The sequence below is a fragment of the Archocentrus centrarchus genome, chromosome 24 (assembly GCF_007364275.1).
Source record: "Archocentrus centrarchus isolate MPI-CPG fArcCen1 chromosome 24, fArcCen1, whole genome shotgun sequence".
Classification (NCBI taxonomy): domain Eukaryota; kingdom Metazoa; phylum Chordata; class Actinopteri; order Cichliformes; family Cichlidae; genus Archocentrus; species Archocentrus centrarchus.
The window spans coordinates 11406176-11429468 of NC_044369.1; the positions used below are offsets into that span (position 1 = coordinate 11406176).

Here is a 23293-nt window from a genome sequence, read left to right on the forward strand (position 1 = left end):
CCCCGACTTTGGTCCTATGGCAGCTGGGCTCCTGTGGCTCCAGCCCCTCCACAACCCTGAATTGGATAAAAAGTGGAAGAAAATGGATGGATGGATGGATAGATGGATGGATAGATGGATGGATGGATGGACTGTCATTATCCTCCTGACTTAGTAATCCATGTTTGTCTGTGTTTACATTAATGAACTGAGATGTTGCACTTAATTTTTATAGCATTTCTGCCAGTATTGCATTGAGCGGTCATTTGCTGCAGGTGCACAGGAGAGTAAAGGTACAACTAAACCAGAATGTGAATGTTTGTATTGCGAATTTGGTCTTGGTTTCAGAGCCATGACATCTGTGCTACTCAGTCATGAAAATGCTTCACAAGTCGCATTTTATTGCTTGCAGTGTTTCATAACTGTAAAATTAAGTTTAGGGTTGAGCTGAAATACAGCCTGAAATGTGTTACATAAGAATGAGCAAGGACCGCTTGGGGTGAAATATGGGCATAGTTTCCTCTAAGAGGTCATATAAGGCAAATGAGGTTATATCTTATTTACAATAAAAATACAAGTATAACCATAATAATATGTAAAAGAGCTTTAGAGTGAAAGGGATTTGAAAGGCAGGTATTTCTTTTTGCTGCATGTGCTATATTCAGAGAACTGCAGCATTTCTATACTGAGCAAATATGTGTGTTGCAGCACAGATGATCACATAGTATAATTAGCCCCACAGTCAAATGGGAAATAAAAAAGTAGAGGTAAGATCCTTCTTGACTCTTTTTGTTTGAAAAGAAAGAAAGAAATAGTGTTGATGATAATTCAGAGATGCCAGTATGACTGTACTGAGAGTTTTTGTTTGTTTGTTTTGCTTAGTTCACACCAGGAGCCCATAGCAGTTGCCAAATCCAAATACAATTACGGTGTAGTTTTTGTGTCCAGAATCAGTGTTTATCTAATTTAGAGCAGATTCATATATTTCACATATTCACAAAGTATGACATCGTGTTCACAGTTCTTCTTTGACTACTATTTTAAGAATATTATTACAAACATCAGTAGTAAAACTTTTTGATCTTAGCGGTTTTCTTTACATCTGGAGACTTTCCTTTATCACTGTTTTTATTCCACAAGATCAGTAATCAGGGAAATTGTCAGGTTACATTAGCATGAACAGCTTTCTTTAACAATTACAGCAACTGCACTTACAGGATACACCTATTAGTAGGTGTAGTATCGGGTGGCTTTCCATTTTGCCTTCAGAGCTGACTTAATTCTATATGGCACAGATTCCACAAGGTGTTGGAAACATTTCTCTGAGATTTTGGTCCATATTGACCTGATCACATGCATCACACAGTTGCTGCTGCGTATTTGCCAGTTGTCATCATCCATGATGTGAATCGTCTGTTCCACCACATCCCAAAGGTTCAGAAGACACAAACAGGAAATGACCTGGGCAGAATCAAACCCGGGTTTCTGCAGTGGCCTAAACCCTCGGCTAAACTGGCAACCGAGTCTAGCTGTTCTCCTCTGACCTCTGGCATCAACAAGGCATGTTCTTCCAGAGAACTGCCAATTACTGGATATTTTCTCTTTTTCAGACCATTATCTGTAAACCCTAGAGATGGTTGTGTGGAAAATCCCAGAAGATCAGCAGTTTCTGAACTACTCAGACCTGCCCGTCTGGCACCAACAGCTCTGTTAAGTTCAGAGTCACTTAAATCACCTTTCTTCCTCATTCTGATGCTCAGTTTGAACTTCAGCATGTCGTCTTCACTGTGTCTACATGCCTAAATGCACTGAGCTGCTTCCCTGTGATATCAGAAACAACAAGCTTGAGTTTAGGCAACATGAAATGGAATCTTTTTATTGTTTATATTATTTGAATGCATATTCACAGAAGTGTAAATGCAGTCTAGTGTGAAGGCTGTGCACAAAGTCTTTGCCTTTGCATGTAGTCAACAAACCTCTCTGTTTCACACTCACCAACACACAAACGCATACAAGCAATCTGTGGTTCTCAGCAGTATCGTTGGTCCTCATCAATCATGGCAGACAGCAGCAACCTTCCTGGAAGAGGGAAGACACGTACACACTGTAGTCACTGATAATACCCGCTATCTGATTCAACCCTGTATGCTGGAGAGAGTGAAATCTCTCTGTCTGTGTGTTTGAAGGTTGTACAAGACACATGTGACTGTTCTGTCTTGTTTTTAGCTACAACAGAAGTAACAGTCACACTTTGTTTAATTACCTAAAGATATATTTTTTTATTGCTCTGTGATGTGGAATTGTGAATCTTAGTTTAGCTTTAAGTGTTAACTCATTCTTAAGCATGCCAACATGTTCTTGGTCAATCCATGCACTTCAACATATTTAATGTTGAATGACATTAAATAATTTTTTCTCTAACCTAATTTATTTTATATATATATATATATATATATATATATTTATATATTTATATATATATATATATATATATATATATATATATATATATATATATATATATATATATATATATATATATATATATATATATATATATATATATATATATATATCACAATGTTATTCTATTATGGTTAGGCACTGAACATACAACCACAAAACAGATGGCATAATATTTGAACTGATTCTGGTTATTATTTCACAGAATGAAGAAACATATTTACCTGGATTTAAAGCTTTCCTTTAAAAAGGAAGTCTTCAGTGTATGACTTTAACAAGGGCACTAATCCTTTCAGCAACTATTAATGTAAAAATTCCAATGTTCTGAGACATAAACTGAAAACACTTCCTGATTTGAATTTTTACACTGATGAATGTTCTATGTGTACAAAGCATTATCACAGCATTTAGAATATATGCTTGAAATCCTTTTCATTGTCCTATTGAGTAAGACTTCATCACATAACCTTACAGTGTGAGTTATTTAACCTGCACTTGCCATCATATACTGTCATCAAATGCATGTCAATTTAAAAAGAAAAAAAACCCTCAATATGATTTTGTCTATAAGTGAAGAAAGAAACTGCTTAAATCTCACACACTTCATCAAAAGCATGCCACAAATAAACATCTGTGGAGTTGAACATCAGGCATCCATCTCTGCCTTTTTCCAGTCAGTGACTCTTCATGTTGTATTTGATGAAGTATGACTCGAGCTTCACCCCTCACTCTTTCTCCATCCTTCTCTCTTGTTCCTCATTCACTCTTCCTCACTGCCCTCCCGCACACTTTCCCTTCTCCTGGTTTCTCTTCCCTCCTTCCTTCCCACTCCTCTTCTGAGTCCAAGCCCGAGATGCTCATCAGTGGCTCCTCTCCTTTGAAGTTCTTTCTCTCCCCACTCCCTCTCTAATGGTGCGTTTGAAGTGTCATTCAAATCAAGGGCACCCAACACACACAGCTGGAGAACCGGGCACTTTTTTTTTGCCATCTATCTGTCAAGAACGTGCTGCATCAACTTCAGACCCATAAACATATCTGTGCAATAAAAAATTTAAAGGAAATATTTTACTGCAATTCCTTAATGTAGGGCTGTTTTCACCATATAGCCTTTAATCTGTTTGCCTGGCATATTTGGCAACAAAGTGATACAATTGAAAGCATATTTTTCCTGTAGTTATTTTTGCTCAGTCTGTTCATAACACACCGCTGTACTTGAATTTCTTATTCTGACAATTATGGTGCCACAACCTTCACCAGGTTTTATGTTTTAACATGTTTTTTCATTTTAGTTCATGAAATAGGTTTAAAAACATGCACCACAGCTGCCGTCTTTGTATCTACAGTAATTGTACCTGACCATTTTTAGAGGAATGTTTTGGTTTGTTTGTTAAGCCACTTAACACTGACCTATGAATCATTCAAGTGTAAAAGGATACCTAACTCAAGGGATAAAGTAATGTTGTGTCGACACATGACAGAGAACTTAGCAAAGAACCCACTTTAAATTGTATCTTTAGAAACTCTGGTACTTGCAGCCTGTCGAAACACATCACTTGTTCCATTTCTTTGGTTGAATCTACAAAAAAAGCCAAAGATTATGCAGCTTTACGGGCATAAAATAGTATATTTGCACCAACAAGATGATTCCCAAAGAGCTATTAGCCAAAAACCTAGCATGTCTCACCATGGACCTTAATAATTTTCAGGAAGCTGGATGAGCTGAGGACAATAGAAAAAACTTGCAGGCCTAAAAATACAATCTACAGCAGATGAACTGTGTCTGAAAGACATGTTCTTAAGAAAAAGGAAGAAAACCAGCAAAGACCTGACGCAGGACCTGAGAGATACATCTGGCCCCTCGGCCATGGGAACATTGACAGTTGGTTTCTTTTTGATCTTGATCACAATAGAAGCTTTTATGCGTTTATTTAGTTGCATTTTGCAACCAAACCAAAACAATTAACTACTGTAATAACAAAATAACTCTCTTCCTAAAGAGATTTAAGCTGTTTTCATATGCGAACTCTGCACAGTGTCCAGAGAACCAGATGATGTTGTCTAAATTTGTTCTATCATCAACACACATCGGGATATTCACTTCAGAGGCATTATGCTAAGAACTGGGTTTAGGCAAAGGTGCTGCCTGGTCAGAGTATGCAGAAGGGACATGTGACATTGACTGTCATGCTGTGAATTCATTTGGCAATTGCCTGCTCTATCCTCACATTGGCTGGCAGGTTAAAGACTGTTTAATGTCTGATAAGACTGCATTGGTCATATGTCTCTCCACATGCAGCGCTGTTGTGCTCTGGCTCTGAAAGGTTTAGGGCTTCAGTGCATGTGTGAAAAAGAGCTTTTGACAGCAGGTTAGAATCAGTGGCAACTAAACACTTCCAAGCATGCAGACATTTAGCTCCATCAAATCTTTACACTTGTCTCTTTACAGCATATAAACCCCTACTTTTATTTAGATTGAATTATACCGTTTCCCCTAATGAATGTTGCTCCAGTTTTCGCAGAGAAGAAACGGCAGCAATGTTTTTAGTTGACATGGCACAGCTCACATGGTTGGTTGGACAATGATCACACTCTCCTCTCCCTCTCGCTCCTGTCTCTCCAGGCCACTAAGGAGGTGATAGAGCGCGAGGCTCCAGGGATGTCTCTGGCAATGCTGATGGGATCCCTCAACGTCACACCGCTAGGCATGCTTTCCAGGTCAGACACACTTTTGGACAGACAAGACAGCGGAAACACACATATTTCATTTTTATTTCATTATGTAATTCCTTTATCAACCTTACATGGGGTAAGGTTTTTATAAATTACATTTGGAAGTAGCATCACACTTTAAAGTAGTGAGTCTAAGCTCAGACTGAACTTGCAGCACAGCTAAAGTTAAAATTTCAGTGGACCTGACATTAAAATTACTGTATTTAGATGTGTCCACATAACCAAGGTAGGTAATTAGGCAGGGTTTTTTTTTCTTTCAGTAGTGCCTCCTTCCTGTTGGTTTAAGAGAAGAATAACCCCTTTTATTTTTATCACTTGATGCACTGAGATGAGGTTTTACAGCAGAAGATGTGACCCCCCCCCCAACCTATTTGTATACTATCACCATAATTAAGCATATTTCTTGCAGTAATGCACTTTCTTCTGCTGTATTCATTTAAATCTTCTCTGTGCATTTACAGACCTGTGTGTGGTATCCGAGGGAAGACACTCATTATTAACTTACCAGGAAGCAAGAAAGGTTCCCAGGTAGGAGACACTGCAAGCAGGCACATCATGGGCTTTCTCCTGTGGATGTTAAAAAAAAACAAAAAAAAAAAACAGATTCACCTGAAATAAGGGATAAACTCTATATAAAACATTCATATTTTTGTGGCTCAAATACATATGGCTCACAATAATCTCGACTTCTCTCACTATGTGAAAGCTTCCTTGAGTTGAGGGTGTTATGATTTTTAAAGCCAGAGCTGGCAGGCACAGAAGCAGGATGTAGAAACAACGGGCCAGCATTTAAAAGGTTTAGACACAACAGGGAATGCTAAGTTTAGGGGTCCAAGTGGTCGGTGTAAAGAAGAAGCCGTCTGAGAGAAGGCAAACAGGGTATGTAAACTTGAGACGAGAATCACAGGCGGGCAAGGAAACTGATGGTTGGCTGGCACACAGAGTCTAGGAGACAAAGAGAGCTGGATTACAAAAGTAAAAAAACACAATAAGGATTGGGAAACAATAGAAGAGCCAGAGCATAGTGTAGTGCAACAGTGGATAGTTGACAATGATTATATCTGAGAGCTTATTTGCGTGTGTGTGGAGAGGGATACAGTGCTGTAAAAAAGTGTTCGCCTCTTCCTGATTTCTTATTTTATGCATATTTGTCACACTTACATGTTTCAGATCATCAAACTAATTTTAATATCAGACAAAGATGATCTGAGTTAATACAAAATGCAGTTTTAAAATTAGAATATAATTTATTAAGGGAATAAAGCTATCCAAACCTATCTGACCCTTTGTGAAAAAGTAATTGCCCCCCAAACCTAATAACTGGTTATGCTACCCTTGACAGCAAGAACTGCAATCAGGAGTTTGCAATAACTGGCAATGAGTCTTTCACATCACTGTGGAGGAATTTTGTCTCACTCTTCGTTGCATAATTGTTTTAATTCAGCCACATTGGAGAGTTTTCCAGCATGAACAGCCTTTTTTAAGGTCATGACAAAGCGTCTCAGTCAGATTTAATTTCAGCCACTCCTAAACCTTCATTTTGGTTTTTCTTTTCTTTTCTTTTCTTTTGTATTTTTTGCCATTCAGAGGTGGACTTGCTGGTGTGTTTCATGATGATTGTCCTACTGCATAACTCGAGTGTGCTTGAGCTTCAGAGCACAAACTGAATGACATTCTCCATCAGGATTTTCTGGTATTCATGAGAATACCAGAAATTTCATGGGTCCATCAATTATGACAAGTTGTCCAGGTCCTAAAGCAGCAAAGCAGCCCCAGACCATCACACTACCACCACCAAGTTTGACTGTTTGAACTTTTCTCTCATCAGTCCACAGGATATTTTCCCAAAAGTCTTGTGTATCATCAAGATGTTTTTGGCAAATGTAAGATGAGCCTTTGCAGTTTTTTTTTTTGGTCAGCAGTGGTTTTCTCCTTGGAACTCTGCCATGGATGCCATTTTTTCCCGGTCTTTTTCTTATTGTTGAATCATGAACACTGACCTTAAATGAGACAAGTGAGGCCTGCAGTTCTTTAGATGCTGCCTTGGGTTCTTTTGTGATCTCCTGGATGAGTCGTCGATGTGCTCTTGGAGTAATTTTGGTAGGCCAGCCACTCCTGTTCACCACTGTTCTAAGTTTTCTCCATTTGTGGATAATGGCTCTCACTGTGGTTCACTGGAGTCCCAGAGCCTTAGAAACTACTTTGTAATGACTTTGTTTCTCAATTGTTAAATAATGGCATGTTGTGTTGTTTTTTGAGACCTGTCTGTTTTGTCAGGCAGGTTCTGTTTAAGTGATTTCTTGAGTCAGTAGGTCTGGCAGTAATTAGGCCTGGGTGTGGCTAGTGAAATTTAACTCAGCTGTCCAACAATCACAGTTAATTCATGATTTAACAAGCACTGTATATATGTGTGCATATATAGTTGATGACGAGCTTTACTTGGCTAGATCACTATAGTAACTTATGCTCAATACATACCCTGGTTTGGAGCATTTTTAGTTAAAAATGGGTTATAAGTGCCATGTTTTCAGTAATTCTTTTATTTACACTATGCTTCTCTGCTATATAGATTCTCTGCTGAACACATAACTTTCATACGTGCAAACCTTTGAGCTATATCTTACTGACACCAACAGATGAAGTCCTGCTGCAAAGTTACAGCAAGGCTTCATGTGGTGTAATACCTCATTGTCACTGGAATTTGCATGCATTCTTTCGGTAATGCTGAAAATGTATGAATATGTTTTTGTGTTTGGTCCAGCATTTATTTTTGACATTTCTTTGTTTTTATTCGTTATAGCTCTTTATTTGTTGTTTATCTGATAATAGGCGGCAACGGTCGGCCCATTTTGTGAGGAAGAAGGGTCAAATGGTGTATTGAACTCCCCCTTTTATGTGAGCATGCCCAGCTCCTGAAGCATAAAACCTTGGTTAACAGAGAAAGTTGATAACCATGGTCACAATACACATTCATTTTGACTGGGGCTTTTGATGTTTAGGTTTTGTTAAGCCAGCTAACGTCACTTGGTGTTGGCTCTCACTGCGGTATTGTATCACTTCCTGTTCCTGTTTCGGAGCACAGTGTTTTGCTGTCTGTTAGCTGTTATATCTGTATAACTCGATTTATCTGGATAATAACATATTTTAGTGTAATCTTCACCTACTTTAAATAGCATACTCTTTGCTGAATCACCTGTATTCACATTACTCACTTTATTTGTTTTTAGAAATTCGCTAGCTTAGCTCAGCTAGTAGCTTAGCCCTTAGCCGACTCACTACCAGCATGGCTTCTTCTCCTGTCTCTCCTGCACTTTCCTGCTCTGGGTGTCACATGTTTAGTTACTCCTCGGCCTCCTTTAGCAGTAACGGTACTTGTAATAAATGTAGTCTGTTTGTAGCTCTGGAGGCCAGGCTTTCTGAACTGGAGACTCGGCTCCGCACCCTGGAAAATCCTACATCTAGCCAGGCCCCTGTAGCGGGTGCGGACCATGGTAGCTTAGCCGCCGTTAGCTCCCCCCCAGCAGATCCCGAGCAGCAGGGAAAACAGGCCGGCTGGGTGACGGTGAGGAGGAAGCGTAGTCCTAAGCAGAAGCCCCGGGTACACCACCAACCTGTTCACGTCTCTAACCGTTTTTCTCCACTCGGCGACACACCCGCCGAGGAACAAACTCTGGTTATTGGCGACTCTGTTTTGAGAAACGTGAAGCTAGAGACACCGGCGACCATAGTCAAATGTCTTCCAGGGGCCAGAGCAGGCGACATTCATGGAAATTTGAAACTGCTGGCTAAGGCTAATCGTAGATTTGGTAAGATCGTTATTCACGTCGGCAGTAATGACACCCGGTTACGCCAATCGGAGGTCACTAAAATTAATATTGACTCGGTGTGTAACTTTGCAAAAACGATGTCGGACTCTGTAGTTTTCTCTGGGCCCCTCCCCAATCAGACCAGGAGCGACATGTTTAGCCGCATGTTCTCCTTGAATCGCTGGCTGTCTGAGTGGTGTCCAAAAAATGACGTGGGCTTCATAGATAACTGGCAAAGTTTCTGGGGAAAACCTGGTCTTGTTAGGAGAGACGGCATCCATCCCACTTTGGATGGAGCAGCTCTCATTTCTAGAAATCTGGCCAAATTTATTAACCCTCCTAAAAACTGACTACCCAGGGTTGAGACCAGGAAGCAGAGTTGCAGTCTTACACGCCTCTCTGCAGCTTCTCTCCTCCTGCCATCCCCCCAAAACCCCATCCCCATAGAGTCGGTGCCTGCTCCCAGACCACCAAAAACCAAAGCTAAAATCAGCAAAAAACTATTTAAGCATAAAAATTCAAAAACAATAAATAATACAGCTTCATCAACTGCACCAAAGAATAAAACAATTAAATGTGGATTGTTAAACATTAGGTCTCTCTCTTCCAAGTCCCTATTAGTAAATGATTTAATAATTGATCAATGTATTGATTTATTCTGCCTTACAGAAACCTGGTTACAGCAGGATGAATATGTTAGTTTAAATGAATCAACACCCCCGAGTCACAGTAACTGTCAGAATGCTCGAAGCACAGGTCGAGGAGGAGGATTAGCTGCAATCTTCAATTCCAGCTTATTAATTAATCAGAGACCCAGACAAAGTTTTCATTCTTTTGAAAGCCTGACTCTTAGTCTTGTCCATCCTAATTGGGAAAATCAAAAACCTGTTTTATTTGTTATTATCTATCGTCCACCTGGTCCCTACTCAGAGTTTCTGTCTGATTTCTCAGACTTTTTATCTGATTTAGTGCTCAGTTCAGATAAAATAATTATAGTGGGTGATTTCAACATCCATGTAGATGCTGAGAATGACAGCCTCAACACTGCATTTAATCTATTATTAGATTCAATTGGTTTCTCTCAAAATGTAAAGGAGCCCACCCACCACTTTAATCATACTCTGGATCTTGTCCTAACATATGGCATAGAAACTGAAGACTTAACAGTATTCCCTGAAAGCCCCCTCCTGTCTGATCATTTCTTAGTAACATTTACATTTACTTTAATGGATTACACAGCAGTGGGGAATAAGTTTAATTACAGTAGAAGTCTTTCTGAAAGTGCTGTAACTAAGTTTAAGGATCTAATTCCTTCATTGTTATGCTCTTCAGTGCCATGTGCCAACACAGTGCAGAGCAGCTACCTAAACTCTGCTCCCAGTGAGGTCGATTATCTCGTCAATAGTTTTACATCCTCACTGCGTATAACTTTGGATACTGTGGCTCCTCTGAAAAGGAAAGCTTCAAATCAGAAGTGCCTGACTCCGTGGTATAATTCACAAACGCACAGCTTAAAGCAGATAACCCGAAAGCTGGAGAGGGAATGGCGTCTCACTAAATTAGAAGATGCTCATTTAGCCTGGAAAAGGAGTTTGTTGCTCTATAAAAAAGCCCTCCGTAAAGCTAGGACATCTTACTATTCATCATTAATTGAAGAAAATAAGAACAACCCCAGGTTTCTTTTCAGCACTGTAGCCAGGCTGACAAAGAGTCAGAGCTCTGTAGAGCCGAGTATTCCTTTCATGTTAACTAGTAGTGACTTCATGGATTTCTTTACAAATAAAATTTTAGACATTAGAGAAAAAAATTATTCATAACCATCTCAAAGATTATTCTTCATGTTCGGCTGCTTTCAGCACTGCTGGTATTTGTTTAGACTCTTTTGCTCCAGTTGATCTTTCAGAGTTAACTTCAATAGTTACTTCCTCCAAACCAGCAACATGTTTATTAGATCCCATTCCTACTAGACTGTTCAAAGAAGTCTTTCCAATTATTGATGCTTCAATCTTAAAAATGATCAATCAGTCTTTATTAGTTGGCTATGTACCACAGACCTTCAAGGTGGCTGTAATTAAACCTCTGCTTAAAAAGCCATCACTTGACCCAGCTGTCTTAGCTAATTATAGGCCAATCTCCAACCTTCCTTTTCTCTCAAAGATTCTTGAAAGAGTAGTTGTAAAACAGCTAACTGATCATCTGCAGAGGAACGGTTTATTTGAAGAGTTTCAGTCAGGTTTCAGAATTCATCACAGTACAGAAACAGCATTAGTGAAGGTTACCAATGATCTTCTTACAGCCTCTGACAGTGGACTCATCTCTGTTCTTGTCCTGTTGGACCTCAGTGCAGCTTTTGATACTGTTGACCATAACATTTTATTACAGAGATTAGAGCTTGCTATAGGTATTAAAGGTACTGCACTGCAGTGGTTTGAATCATATTTATCTCATAGACTCCAATTTGTTCATGTAAATGGGGAGTCTTCTTCAGACAGTAAGGTTAATTATGGAGTTCCACAGGGTTCTGTGCTAGGACCAATTTTATTTACATTATACATGCTTCCCTTAGGCAGTATTATTAGAAAGCACTGCATCAATTTTCATTGTTATGCAGATGATACTCAGCTTTACCTATCAATGAAGCCAGATGACACACATCAATTAGTTAAACTGCAGGAATGTCTTAAAGATATTAAGGCCTGGATGACCTCTAATTTCCTGCTTCTAAATTCAGATAAAACTGAAATTCTTGTTCTCTGCCCCACAAATCTTAGAAACATGGTGTCTAACCAGATACTTACTCTGGATGGCATTACTTTGGCCTCCAGTAACACTGTGAGAAATCTTGGAGTCATTTTTGACCAGGATATGTCCTTCAATGCACATATTAAACAAATATGTAGGACCGCTTTTTTGCATTTGCGCAATATTTCTAAAATTAGAAACATCCTTTCTCAGAGTGATGCTGAAAAGCTCATTCATGCATTTATTACTTCTAGGCTGGATTATTGTAATTCATTATTATCAGGCTGTCCTAAAAGCTTTCTGAAAAGCCTTCAGCTGATCCAAAATGCTGCAGCTAGAGTACTGACAGGGACTAGAAAGAGAGAGCATATTTCTCCCATATTGGCTTCTCTTCATTGGCTCCCTGTTAAATCTAGAATAGAATTTAAAATTCTTCTCCTCACATACAAGGTCTTGAATAATCAGGCACCATCTTATCTCAAAGACCTCATAGTACCATATCACCCCAACAGAGCGCTTCGCTCTCAGACTGCTGGCTTACTTGTGGTTCCTAGGATACTTAAGAGTAGAATGGGAGGCAGAGCCTTCAGCTTTCAGGCGCCTCTTCTGTGGAACCAGCTTCCAGCTTGGATTCGGGAGACAGACACCCTCTCTATTTTTAAGATTAGGCTTAAAACTTTCCTTTATGATAAAGCTTATAGTTAGGGCTGGATCAGGTGACCCTGAACCATCCCTTAGTTATGCTGCTATAGGCCTAGTCTGCTGGGGGGTTCACATAATGCACTGTTTCTCATTCACCTTATTTACTTTGTTTATACTCCACTCTGCATTTAATCATTAATTGATATTAATCTCTGGCTCTCTTCCACAGCATGTCTTTCTCTCCCCTCAGCCCAACCGGTCGCGGCAGATGACTGCCCCTCCCTGAGCCTGGTTCTGCTGGAGGTTTCTTCCTGTTAAAAGGGAGTTTTTCCTTTCCACTGTCGCCAAGTGCTTGCTCATAGGGGGTCGTTTTGACTGTTGGGTTTTCTCTGTATTATTGTAGGGTCTTTACCCACAATACAAAGCGCCTTGAGGCGACAGTTTGTTGTGATTTAGCGCTATATAAATAAAATTGAATTGAATTGAATTGAATTGAACGTAAAGAAAGCCTGGCAATGCTGAACTTACTTTGTGGTACAGCCCTCTGGGGGAACCATTAAACCATTAGTTTCTCCAGCTCATTAGGCCTGTATCTGACATGTTTGCTTGCCACCATCAGTGAGTGAATGGTGTGAAAGAAACATATAAGAGATTATGTTTTGTTCATGTAGAAAGTGAACACAGACCTTTCCTTTTTGGTAGTGGGAGAAATTTGGAGCTCATTAAATTATTCTTTAACGGTTACTGTGTTAAACTTTTGTTTCAAATTTTAGGTTGATATTTCTCTGCAAAATACCTTCTTTGAGACAAAATATAGAAGAGAGTCAGTGGTAGACTTCTGGTTCTTTAGTGTTGTACCTAGTTAGGTTACAGTGTTATAATGGTTGTCTGGATAGCATAAGTTTAACTGTTAGAAAGACTAAGGGCTGCAGCAGACAGCTCGCACATGCGCCCAGATAAGACGGGACATATTCAGTACGTTCCCCTTTTCTCCAAGTGCAGACAGTTAGGCCATTACAAGGATTCATCGCTGACTCGTGAATAATCAGTAGTTTCAATATTAACATTATGCTAGTAATTCCTGAAGATCATCTTTACTTTGGTTTCTGCATACTGTTGCATACTGCAGACATATCTGCATTTAGTCATTACCTCCCTGTGTTTTGTGCAAACATTATTTGCACTGTTTGTATATGATGTTATTGTGTGCATAAGAATCCTGAGCTATATACTTCATATACACCTCTCTTTGATTAACGTGGATGCTAAGGTCCTTGCAACAGATTTGGCCAATATATTGGAAAACATACTCCTATCTATTATCACACAAGATCAAACTAGATTTATTAAGGGTTGCCATTTATTTTACAATGTTCGAACCATTTTGAACATCATTCATTCTAAATCTACTAACGCAATACCCACAATAGTCATTTCACTTAATGCCAAAAAGATTTCAACAGGGTTGAATGGAATTATTTATTTATGGCCCTTGCTAAATTTGCTATACACATCCCCACTCATCTGCGTTTTCCCGAATGATATACATTCTAATTTTTTCACTCTGTCCCGGGGCAGTAGACAGGGCTGGCCCCTATCTCCATTATGGTTTGCTCTTGCTATGGAGCCGCTGGCAATCTGCTTAAGATCATCTCCTACTTTTGCTGGGATTTACCACTACAAATTGTCTCTCTATGCAGACGATTTACTCTTATATATCTCCTATCTGAACAGCTCGATCCCGGTAATTTTGTCAGTTCTAAGGAGATTTAGCTCCTTTTCTGGATATAAAATTAATATCTCCAAAAGTGAATGTTTCTCAATCAACTCCAAGGTCTTGCCATTACTTGCCATAAATTTAATGGTGGACTATCCCTACCTAACTTCCAACTGGTCAGCAAATATTCAAAAGATATCCTTTTGGATCAGGGGTCGGCAACCTGTAATCCAGAAAGAGCCATTTGAACCCAGTTTCCACAAAAAACAAAACAGTGAGAGCCGCAAATACTAGCGGAATATATGCGTCACTACCTCGAGTGACGAAAATAAAGAGAAACGAAAATAAATAAATAGATAAATAAAATGATTTTATTTTAATATTTCAAGATCACAATAATGTTCCAATTTAAAACTACAACAAAAACCGAACTGACAAAAATAAAATGCACTTCAACTGGATACTTATAATTTACTTCCGCGAGCCGCACAGAGCCGCAGATTAAGCCTGGATGAGCCGCGGGTTGCCGACCCCTGTTTTGGATCAACCCATCGGACCTCTTGTGGTGTAAACTAGAAGTGCAGTCTTGCGCCTCTTCCTCCATACTGGCTCTGATCATTTCCTCTATACCAACAAAGCCTTCTGTCTTTTGAATAACCAAGTGCTAAGTTCCACATTCAAAATTTGGTATCAGTTCAGGAAGCACTTTAACTCTGCCTCTATATCCAATTTAAAATTCAGATCCTGATAACACAATTTTGCTTCCATAAACGACTTTATTGTTTGGTGGGAAAGAGGCCTGAAATCGTAGAGTAGTAGCACAGAAACTGTGGTATTGTTCTTGCTAGCCCCTAAGCAGGTGTGGGAAGAACTCCTATGTCCTGATCTCCATCAAAAGTCATTTATCTCTAATGTATACGTGAGGCTCCTTTCATCTGTTTACTCTTCAACATCCAAGGTTAAATCCGTATGGGAAGGAGAGTTGGGAATCAGCTTGGATGACAAATGGTGGGAGGCACTGGTAAGACACTATGTCAAAAACTGTCATGACAGGAGGTGTAACAGGCAGAATAGGACCCAAAAGCAGGACTCCGTAAACAGACGTAAACTAAAATTACTTCACTGCTGAGATGAAAACAAGATGCAAAACTCCTTCCGGGGCAAAACAAGGCAAGTAATCCAGAACATAGAATGTTCTTGGTGAGACATGGAGCAAATGGACACACCACCACACAGGGAACAATTGACAACCTGACAAAGAACAGACGAGAACACTAATAAAACAGGAAGAAACTAAACATAGACCAGGACTGAGACACATGAACTTGACACAAAGACAGCGGATAACACAAAACACAGTAATATACACAAAACAATCCACAACCAAATAATAAACCAGAAATCCAAACTAAGAACCAAACTAGGAAACACAACATAATACATTTAACAGAATATCAAAGAACAAAAAACACAAAATGTGGGGCAAACAGCCCAGGATCATGATAAAAACATTCTCTTTAACAAATAGTAATGTAGTTGATGCAAACTGACATAGGCACATGGCAACCTTACTTTTATATAGGAATATAATCAGAATATAATCAGAATGCAACCAGTTGGCGACCAGTTGAGTCAAGACCTTTATTGCAAAGAAATGCAGCGTAGATGAGTTGCACTCATCAGTGCAGACTGACTTAGACTGATTGCAATGTGTTGGTAATCTGTCTGCTTTTATAAATTAGATGGCAGTAATTTCCAATCATTTGCCAGTGTGTCTGAGAGCGATTGCAATCAAGTTGGACTGTGATTGTTTGGAGACAGGTTGCCTCCCACCAGGCGTGCAAGTGCTGTGTGATTAAAGTGGTCACACAGAGGTTGAGCATGTTAGATGCTCATCTTCTGGGTAACCAGTTGGTTGCAGCCCCAAATTGGAAACTAACTGAAACAACAGTAAATACACATGTACAAAAGTCAGAAAACCTGTGATCATTGCTATATAATTGAATATACTTCCAAATTCTAGTAAGCCTATTTGCATGAACATAATTACAAAATTGATCCAGCACGTTTGGGGTAAGCCAGGTCAAAACACCCACCACGAGTGAATAGTGCAGACAGTGAAGCAATGAGTTGGGAAAGTGACGATACAGTGCAAACTTATAAAGCAGTTACTGTAATTTACAGGTGAACGATCTGACACTGAAGTATTAACACCATGATGGGGTTATAAATATATGTTTTTTTTTATTTGTGTATGTGACTTCATATGTGTTCATATTTGTGTATTGTAATGTAAACCTGTACATACTCTTGCTTTTACGCATGTGTGAACAGGTTTTCAGGTGGCGTCTCCTTCTCACCACCCTCTCCCTTTTTCTCCCGCTCTGCCGTGCTCACCTGCGCATCTGTCTCTGTCTCGTTACACGCTCGCTTCTCCTGATCGATTTTAGTATTTCTTTCAATCAATTACACCACCTCTCCCCATCTGCTGCCATATTAGTGTCTCCCTCAACAGTCTTCAGTTAAAGTTAACGGCACAGGCAGCCCATTGCGGGCTTTTATTACAATGATCTCCTGTCATAAAGATAACAGGGATGTCCAGCTGAGCCAGCCGGATGAAGCCCCTTGTGTCCAGCTGTCAGTTGCACACCTTTTAGTTCCTCATTTCATCTCTTTTATACTGCAGATATAATCCAAAGTATTTGCAGCCGCATACTTTAGATCTTTAGTTATTGTATAGTGAATTCTTAATATGTGCTGTTGATGTTTTAATTCTGTCCCCATTGTAAAGAGGCTTTAAAACAATGGTGGTGAGGACATGATTTTAGCCTCAAAACCAATAAGCTGGTAGTCCTCTATAAATTGTGTTCTGTAACTGCTTAAAAATACAGTAGCTCTTAGGTTATTTAAGATTGTGCTTCAGACTTTCATTTTTGACAGCGTTTATGGTTAGGGGTTGGATTAGGTGACAGTGTACCATCCCTTAGTTATGTTGCTATAAGCTCAGGCCGCTGGGGGACGTCCCATCATACACTGAGCATTTCTCTCACCTCAACTTTACTTTTCCATCCTGAGATATTTATGAGCCACTACTGCATAGCATTAGCAAACAATCTGATTGATGGAGTTTTCTCTTTAACGTTGTCAGGTCTTTAACTTGTAATATTGAGGGAGACTGTTGTTGTGCATTGGTGCTAGATAAATAAAATTGAACTAAACACTAAAATTAGCCCATCTATCTCACACCTACACTTTTAAAACACGTAACTTTTGTCACAGGTATAATAGGTATAACCAAACATGGCTCTAGAGACTCATACTCATATCATCTTTGCTATTGGTCAGAGGTTTCTAACTTTTTTGGCTTGTGAACCCATAAAACAATGTATTCAATACTTTCTGAACTCCTGTTTATCCACCAATCGATTCCAGGCAAATTCAGCCTCTTTTAGTTTTATAAATAAATAATTTTTGAGGGCACTGCAGTAAATTGCAAAAAAATTTGGTCTTATTTTATGGTGGCTTCAACTATTTAACAAGTGAAAAGCACATTTTCCCTTAAATGGGGCTATTTTGACTCTATGAATCGTACTAACTTTGCACTCACCAATTCTATTTTAAAGATTTGGGGAAGTGAAGGCTTTTGCAGGACAAGCTGTTCAAGCTTCTTACCACTTTTCAAGTAAGCATAATTTTACATGAATCACATCAAACTGAGTCCAACTCAGCATTAACACAGACAGAAACAGCCATTTGGTTTGTTTACGTGTGGGAGGCTATGAATAGCTTCCTGTATAGCTTTGGTGAAAAAGAAGTGGCAGCAAAAAGTTTCCAAATTGAAAGAATAAAATTACAAGATACACACAGTATTATTAGAGTGTATTTTTTCAGCTTATTTTCAGGAGGTGAATCAAGGTGACAACTGGTGACCGCAGTTGTGTTTCGGTTCTGTCCTGTTGCGCTTTAAGCCTCTCTTCATTACATTTGAATTAAATGCTGGCACCTATAGATACCTAAGATATTACCAAGAAAATTGTCCGTGATATATTTAAAATCTTTCTTTAAAATGTAGCTTTTAGCATTTAGCTTTGCGTGCCATTAGAGGACAGTATAACCTCAGACTCACACATGTGAGGAAACTGCATGAGCAGCCATATATGCAAGGCAGTTAGGTCAGTCAGCAAGTTGAAATGAACCACAATAATCTTAAAATTAGGGGAGATTAAACCCATTATCAACACTGTGCCCATAACGCACATGATCAGCTGTTTATAAAAATGTACCATTGGGAGCAGCTGATATTTTTGTGTCTTGGAACTTTATTGATCTAGAAATTGAAGCATGTCCTCAAGTTGCACTGGAGAAGTGTTTATAATTTGGCCATTTCTTTATTTCTTCTTTTCACTCTCCAGCATTTATTCTTTACTGTTTTCATATGTTTTTTTTCTTTCTTTCTTTAATTTTCCTATTTTTGTCTGTTTCGCTGTCTCGTTCTCTCTCTCTGTGAATCTCTGTCACTCTCTTCTACTCCGTATCTCTTTATCTCTTGAGATCTCATCCTCTCTTGTCTCACTCACGATTTTTCTCTTTCTCTGTCATCCTTTCTCACCCCCTTTCAGAACAGCAATGCCTTCCCCTCTTCCTCCATCCCTCTCTCCTGCTCGTGTTTCTGATCCGTTGGCAGTATATCCAGGGATTCTGCTCTTTAGTGTTCTTGACAGTTACTCTCCTCCAGGACAAAACAGGGAATAAGAACAGAAAAAAAAACACTACTGATGTACCTAAAAAAAAAAAAAATTCCCAGCATGCATTAAATGCACAACACTGGAAAAGAGGAACATATCCAGGCTCTTGACACCGTCCTCACGCCTTCTTTCGCTGAGTCCGTCCTCTGTGCACCTCAAGCCCACCCAGCCCTTTTCTCTTCTCTACATCTTCCAAAAATGCTCAGATGTAGGCTTCAAACACAGCAGCGAGAGGCATAAACAGCCTACTGTTTGCTGAGGGGTTTTGAAAGAATATGTGTGAGAGAAGATGGGAATATAGGGTGCAAAGGTTAGCTTGCAGCTACGCAACAGGACAGGCTGGCTTTCATCTACTGTTCTGGATCTTTCTGCCCTCCTTTCTGTATGGTTTATGCACAGTGGTGAAGGATGTTATCTCAGTCATGCATGAATTGCTGTTTGGATTTATGGAATCTGAATTCAGTCAAATCAAGGTTAATTATAAGATTTAATGCAGCCTCCGAAATGCACACATTAAAGCAGACAGCAGAGTGCCCATTCACAGCCAGTGTAAAGTGCGGGGGCAATTAATAATGTATCTCCTCAATGCTTGAAATACACAGGAAGATAAATAATTTCACAGATTAGCTCTTGTCTTGGGAGTGAGGAGAACGGAGCGTTTAGCCGAGAAGCCCACAGGCACATTGACACACACACACACACACACACACACACACACACACACACACACACACACACACACACACACACACAGACATTGGAGAAGGAAACTGGGAAGGATGCTGAGAGGAAAGGAGCACCAGAGCAAAAGCTAATAGACATGTAGCCAGGGGGAGGCGCTGTGATTTCCTCAGAGGAAATCTTTCTGCCTTAAACAGGTCACACCTCTGTGTATCACATTCCCAGTACTATGTGCCCTAAAATCTCACAAACTGTATATTACAGAAATGCTTTCCTCATGTAGTTACAATCTTTGCATGTTTTCTCTAGGAGCTTCCTGTGTGCCGGTAAATGTAAATGCATCACTTCCTGCACTTTGGTCTATCATACCTATCATAATCTGCTGCTCCCAACTCTTACCTGAATACATTTTTACTTACAGAACTGTGCAAAATCCTTGAGTCACCATTCATTTCCTTTATATTTTGCTGGGGAAAGGGGACCTAAGTGAAGCAAATTATCAAACCATGTGCAAACATACATGGAAATACAGTATATAAAGCAAAAACAGAGTTTGTACAGTTCGAAGAAGCTTCAGAGTCAGTGTTTGGTATGACCACCTTTATTCTTCAACACAGCCTGAACTCTCTGAGGCGGCTTTCTTGTCATTTCTTAAGTAGTCTTCAGGAATAGTTCTCCAGGCTTCTTGAAGGACATTCAAAGCTCTTGTTTGGATCTTTGCTGCCTTTTGTCCTGTCAAGATGATCCAACACTGCTTCAATAATGTTGAGGTCCAGGCTCTGGGGAGACCAATCCATGACTGATAGTGTTCCACTATGTGTTTTTCTCTCCAGGTATGCTTTTACTGCACTGGATCTGTGTTTGGGATCATTGTCATGCTGAAAAATGTCAAACAACGTAAAAGAAAAAAAAGTCAAAAAGTCTTTGCCAATCAAGCACTTTACAGATAGTATTGCATGGCAGATCAAAATCTTTTCTGCATTCATAATTCCATCAGTTTTGACAAGATCTCCAGCACCACAGGCTGAGATGCAGCCCCAAACCATAGCACAATCTCCACTGTGTTTTACACTCACTGTACTACCCCTCTCCTGACCTCCTCCATACATATTAATAACAATGTGAACCAAAAATTTCAAATTTGAATTCTTCACTTCATTAGACTTGTTGCTACTGATTTTCAGTCCGGTTCTTGTGTAATTTGGCATACTTCAGCCTTTTCTCCCTGTTTCCCTTCCTTAAGAATAGCTTCTTGACAGCTTTCATTAATACCAATTCTGATGAGGCTTCAGCAGTAGATGGATTAACTGAAGGTCCAGATGTCTCTCTCAGGTCCGGTGTCAGGTGTTTGTTGGATTTTTTTTTTCTATTTCTGAAGCTCATGGCTTTCAGATGCTGTACACCTGCTGTAGATAGTTTTTTAGGCCTGCCACTTTTTCTTTTGTCCTCTACTAGTCCAGTAACAAGTGCCTAAAAATACTGTTTACAAGTCCTGTCCAAGGACTGGACCAAAAATGAGTGAAAAAGCAGCAAATGTCCAAAGAAAAACTTTGAAAGACCTTCAGGAAGCCTGAAGATCTATTGCTCAAGACCACTTTAAAGTTTTTCAAGCAAGTCCAGCTCTATGCAAACAAGTTATGAAGAAATGGTAAATGGACAAGTTCTTATATAGCGCTTTTCTACTGTAGCTGAGCTCTCAAAGCACTTTATACAACACGTTTGCATTTACCCATAAACACAAGTACTTCTTTCTACAGCTAAGAGCTTACTATCTAACATTAACACACATTCATACTCCAATGGTTGCATTAGAGAGCAACTTGGAGTTCAATATCTTGCCCAAGGATACTCCGGCTGCTTTGACTGGAGGAGCCAGGAATCAAACCACCAACCTTCCAATGAGTAGACGACCTACTCTACCTCCTGAGCCAGGGCCACAGCCCCCCCAAAGTGTGGGTCAAAAATTTTGCACAGTATTGTATTACTTCAGATCACGTTTGACATTTTTAATATGTATTGACACTTGTTTGACATTTATTAAAAATTATGAAAAGAGAAATGTTAATATAATTAGGGAGAAAAAAACAGAAAAACCAATACAGATATCTGTGAAAGAAGGTACGGTGGTGAGTGTAAATCTGTTCTTCTACTGACAGAATAAGTCATTCAAGTTCAGGTCATAACACTTGAATTTCTTCAACCAATCTTCACTTTCTTCATGCTGGCAGCTATTAGATGGGACTGTGCTATGATTTAAACCCTCATTAGGACAACTGTACTTAAACTGTTCCAGGAATGCTTCCAGTTCATCCTTCCAGCGCTGCCGCACGCCATCGACCTCCTTCGGGACGCAGTGGTGAAGGTAAAGGAGGCAGCAGATGAACTGGAAGACCTACCTTCACCACCACCGCCCCTCTCGCCGCCTCCCAACAGTTCACCACGCCGCCAGACAGAGGACAAAGGCGTGCAATGTGAGGAGGAGGACGAGGAAAAGAAGGACAGCGGCGTGGCGTCCACCGAGGACAGCTCCTCCTCCCACATAACCGCCGCATCCATTGCCGCCAAGGTACCAGGACAGAGGAGAGGAGAGGGGAGGGTTGGTTGTTCCATGAAAATTACATTTTTCTCAGATATGATTTAATCCATTTCAAACTATCATCATTACATGTTCACAAGTCATTCATACGAGAATATGTTAAAAGTGCCGTAGGTTGTACTTTAGCAATAGTAAGTTGTTATCAAAATGATTTAAAGGCAAGAACTGAATATAACAAAGGCTGCACCAGTCAGATTTATTAAAGAGAAATCAGGACCACTGTACAACCCCAATGTGGTTGGAGATGGTAAAGCAAGTACATTACAAGAATTATAAATGAGTGAATGTCTTTAGGGGAAGACAAAAGTAAACAAAATACAGATGGATGACATTAACTCTTGTATGAATAGCAATTACAAAGTATATTCTGATCTTTCTTGGATTTTCATGGTTGAAATTGAAAGCACTTGTGCACAATTGCTGCTGATCCAGGCAGATAAGATACTGTCGTGATATTTATCTTTGCTGAATGCAGATACTCTGTGAGGACAAAAGGTATTGTGCCTCACCTCTTAATTTTTGAATTCAGGTGTCTTCAGTCCCATTGCCACAGATGTATAAAATCAGACACCTAGCCATGCAGTCTGCATTTACAAACATTTGTGAAAGAGTGGGTCTTTCTGAAGATCTCACTGAATTCAAGTATGCACATAGTGCATGAAGGTCTCCAACGCTCTGCTGACTCAGTAACTGTAGAGTTCCAAACCTCCTCTGGCATTAACATCAGCACAAATTGTGCACCAAGAGCTTCAATGACTTGGGTTTCCATGGCTGAAAATCTCCTGTAGGAGTAATGTGTAGGTGGCCCAGTAGTTTTGTCCATATAGTGTAGCAGTTCTGCATGATAGATCTACTTGGGGGGTGAGGTTGTTTGTTTGTTTGTTTGTTTTTTATTTTGGCTTGTTTTTCTCTAACTTCATGAGCTAAATGTGGAACCTGCTTCATACCCTCCATCCTGCGCTGTTTCCACAAGTACTCTTTTGACTCCTTTGCTTATATTTTTACCAGAAGAAATTTACTGCAAAATGGGAAGCTAAGGGTGGGTTCCATAGTGTTTATTTTCACAGTATGAAGTTTAAATCTATAGTGTAGGTTAAAGGTTTCAATACAAATTCTATTTACTCTTTGGCTTCTTTAACATAGACCTCTGAGGTGTGCATGCAGATACCTCTGCAGTCCTGTGATGGAGTGT

General features: G+C 39.6%; 1 protein-coding gene across 5 annotated transcripts in view; it reads left to right on the forward strand.

The window, feature by feature from the left end:
• The window catches only part of gphnb (gephyrin b), a 123301-nt gene that overhangs the window by 48055 nt on the left and 51953 nt on the right, over positions 1–23293 (forward strand). For all 5 annotated transcript variants that reach the window (XM_030721792.1, XM_030721794.1, XM_030721795.1 and 2 more), the window contains exons 5-7: positions 5063–5157; positions 5634–5700; positions 21799–22071. In XM_030721792.1, coding sequence (XP_030577652.1) covers positions 5063–5157; positions 5634–5700; positions 21799–22071 — 435 coding nt within the window. The remainder of the gene's footprint in view (positions 1–5062; positions 5158–5633; positions 5701–21798; positions 22072–23293) is intronic.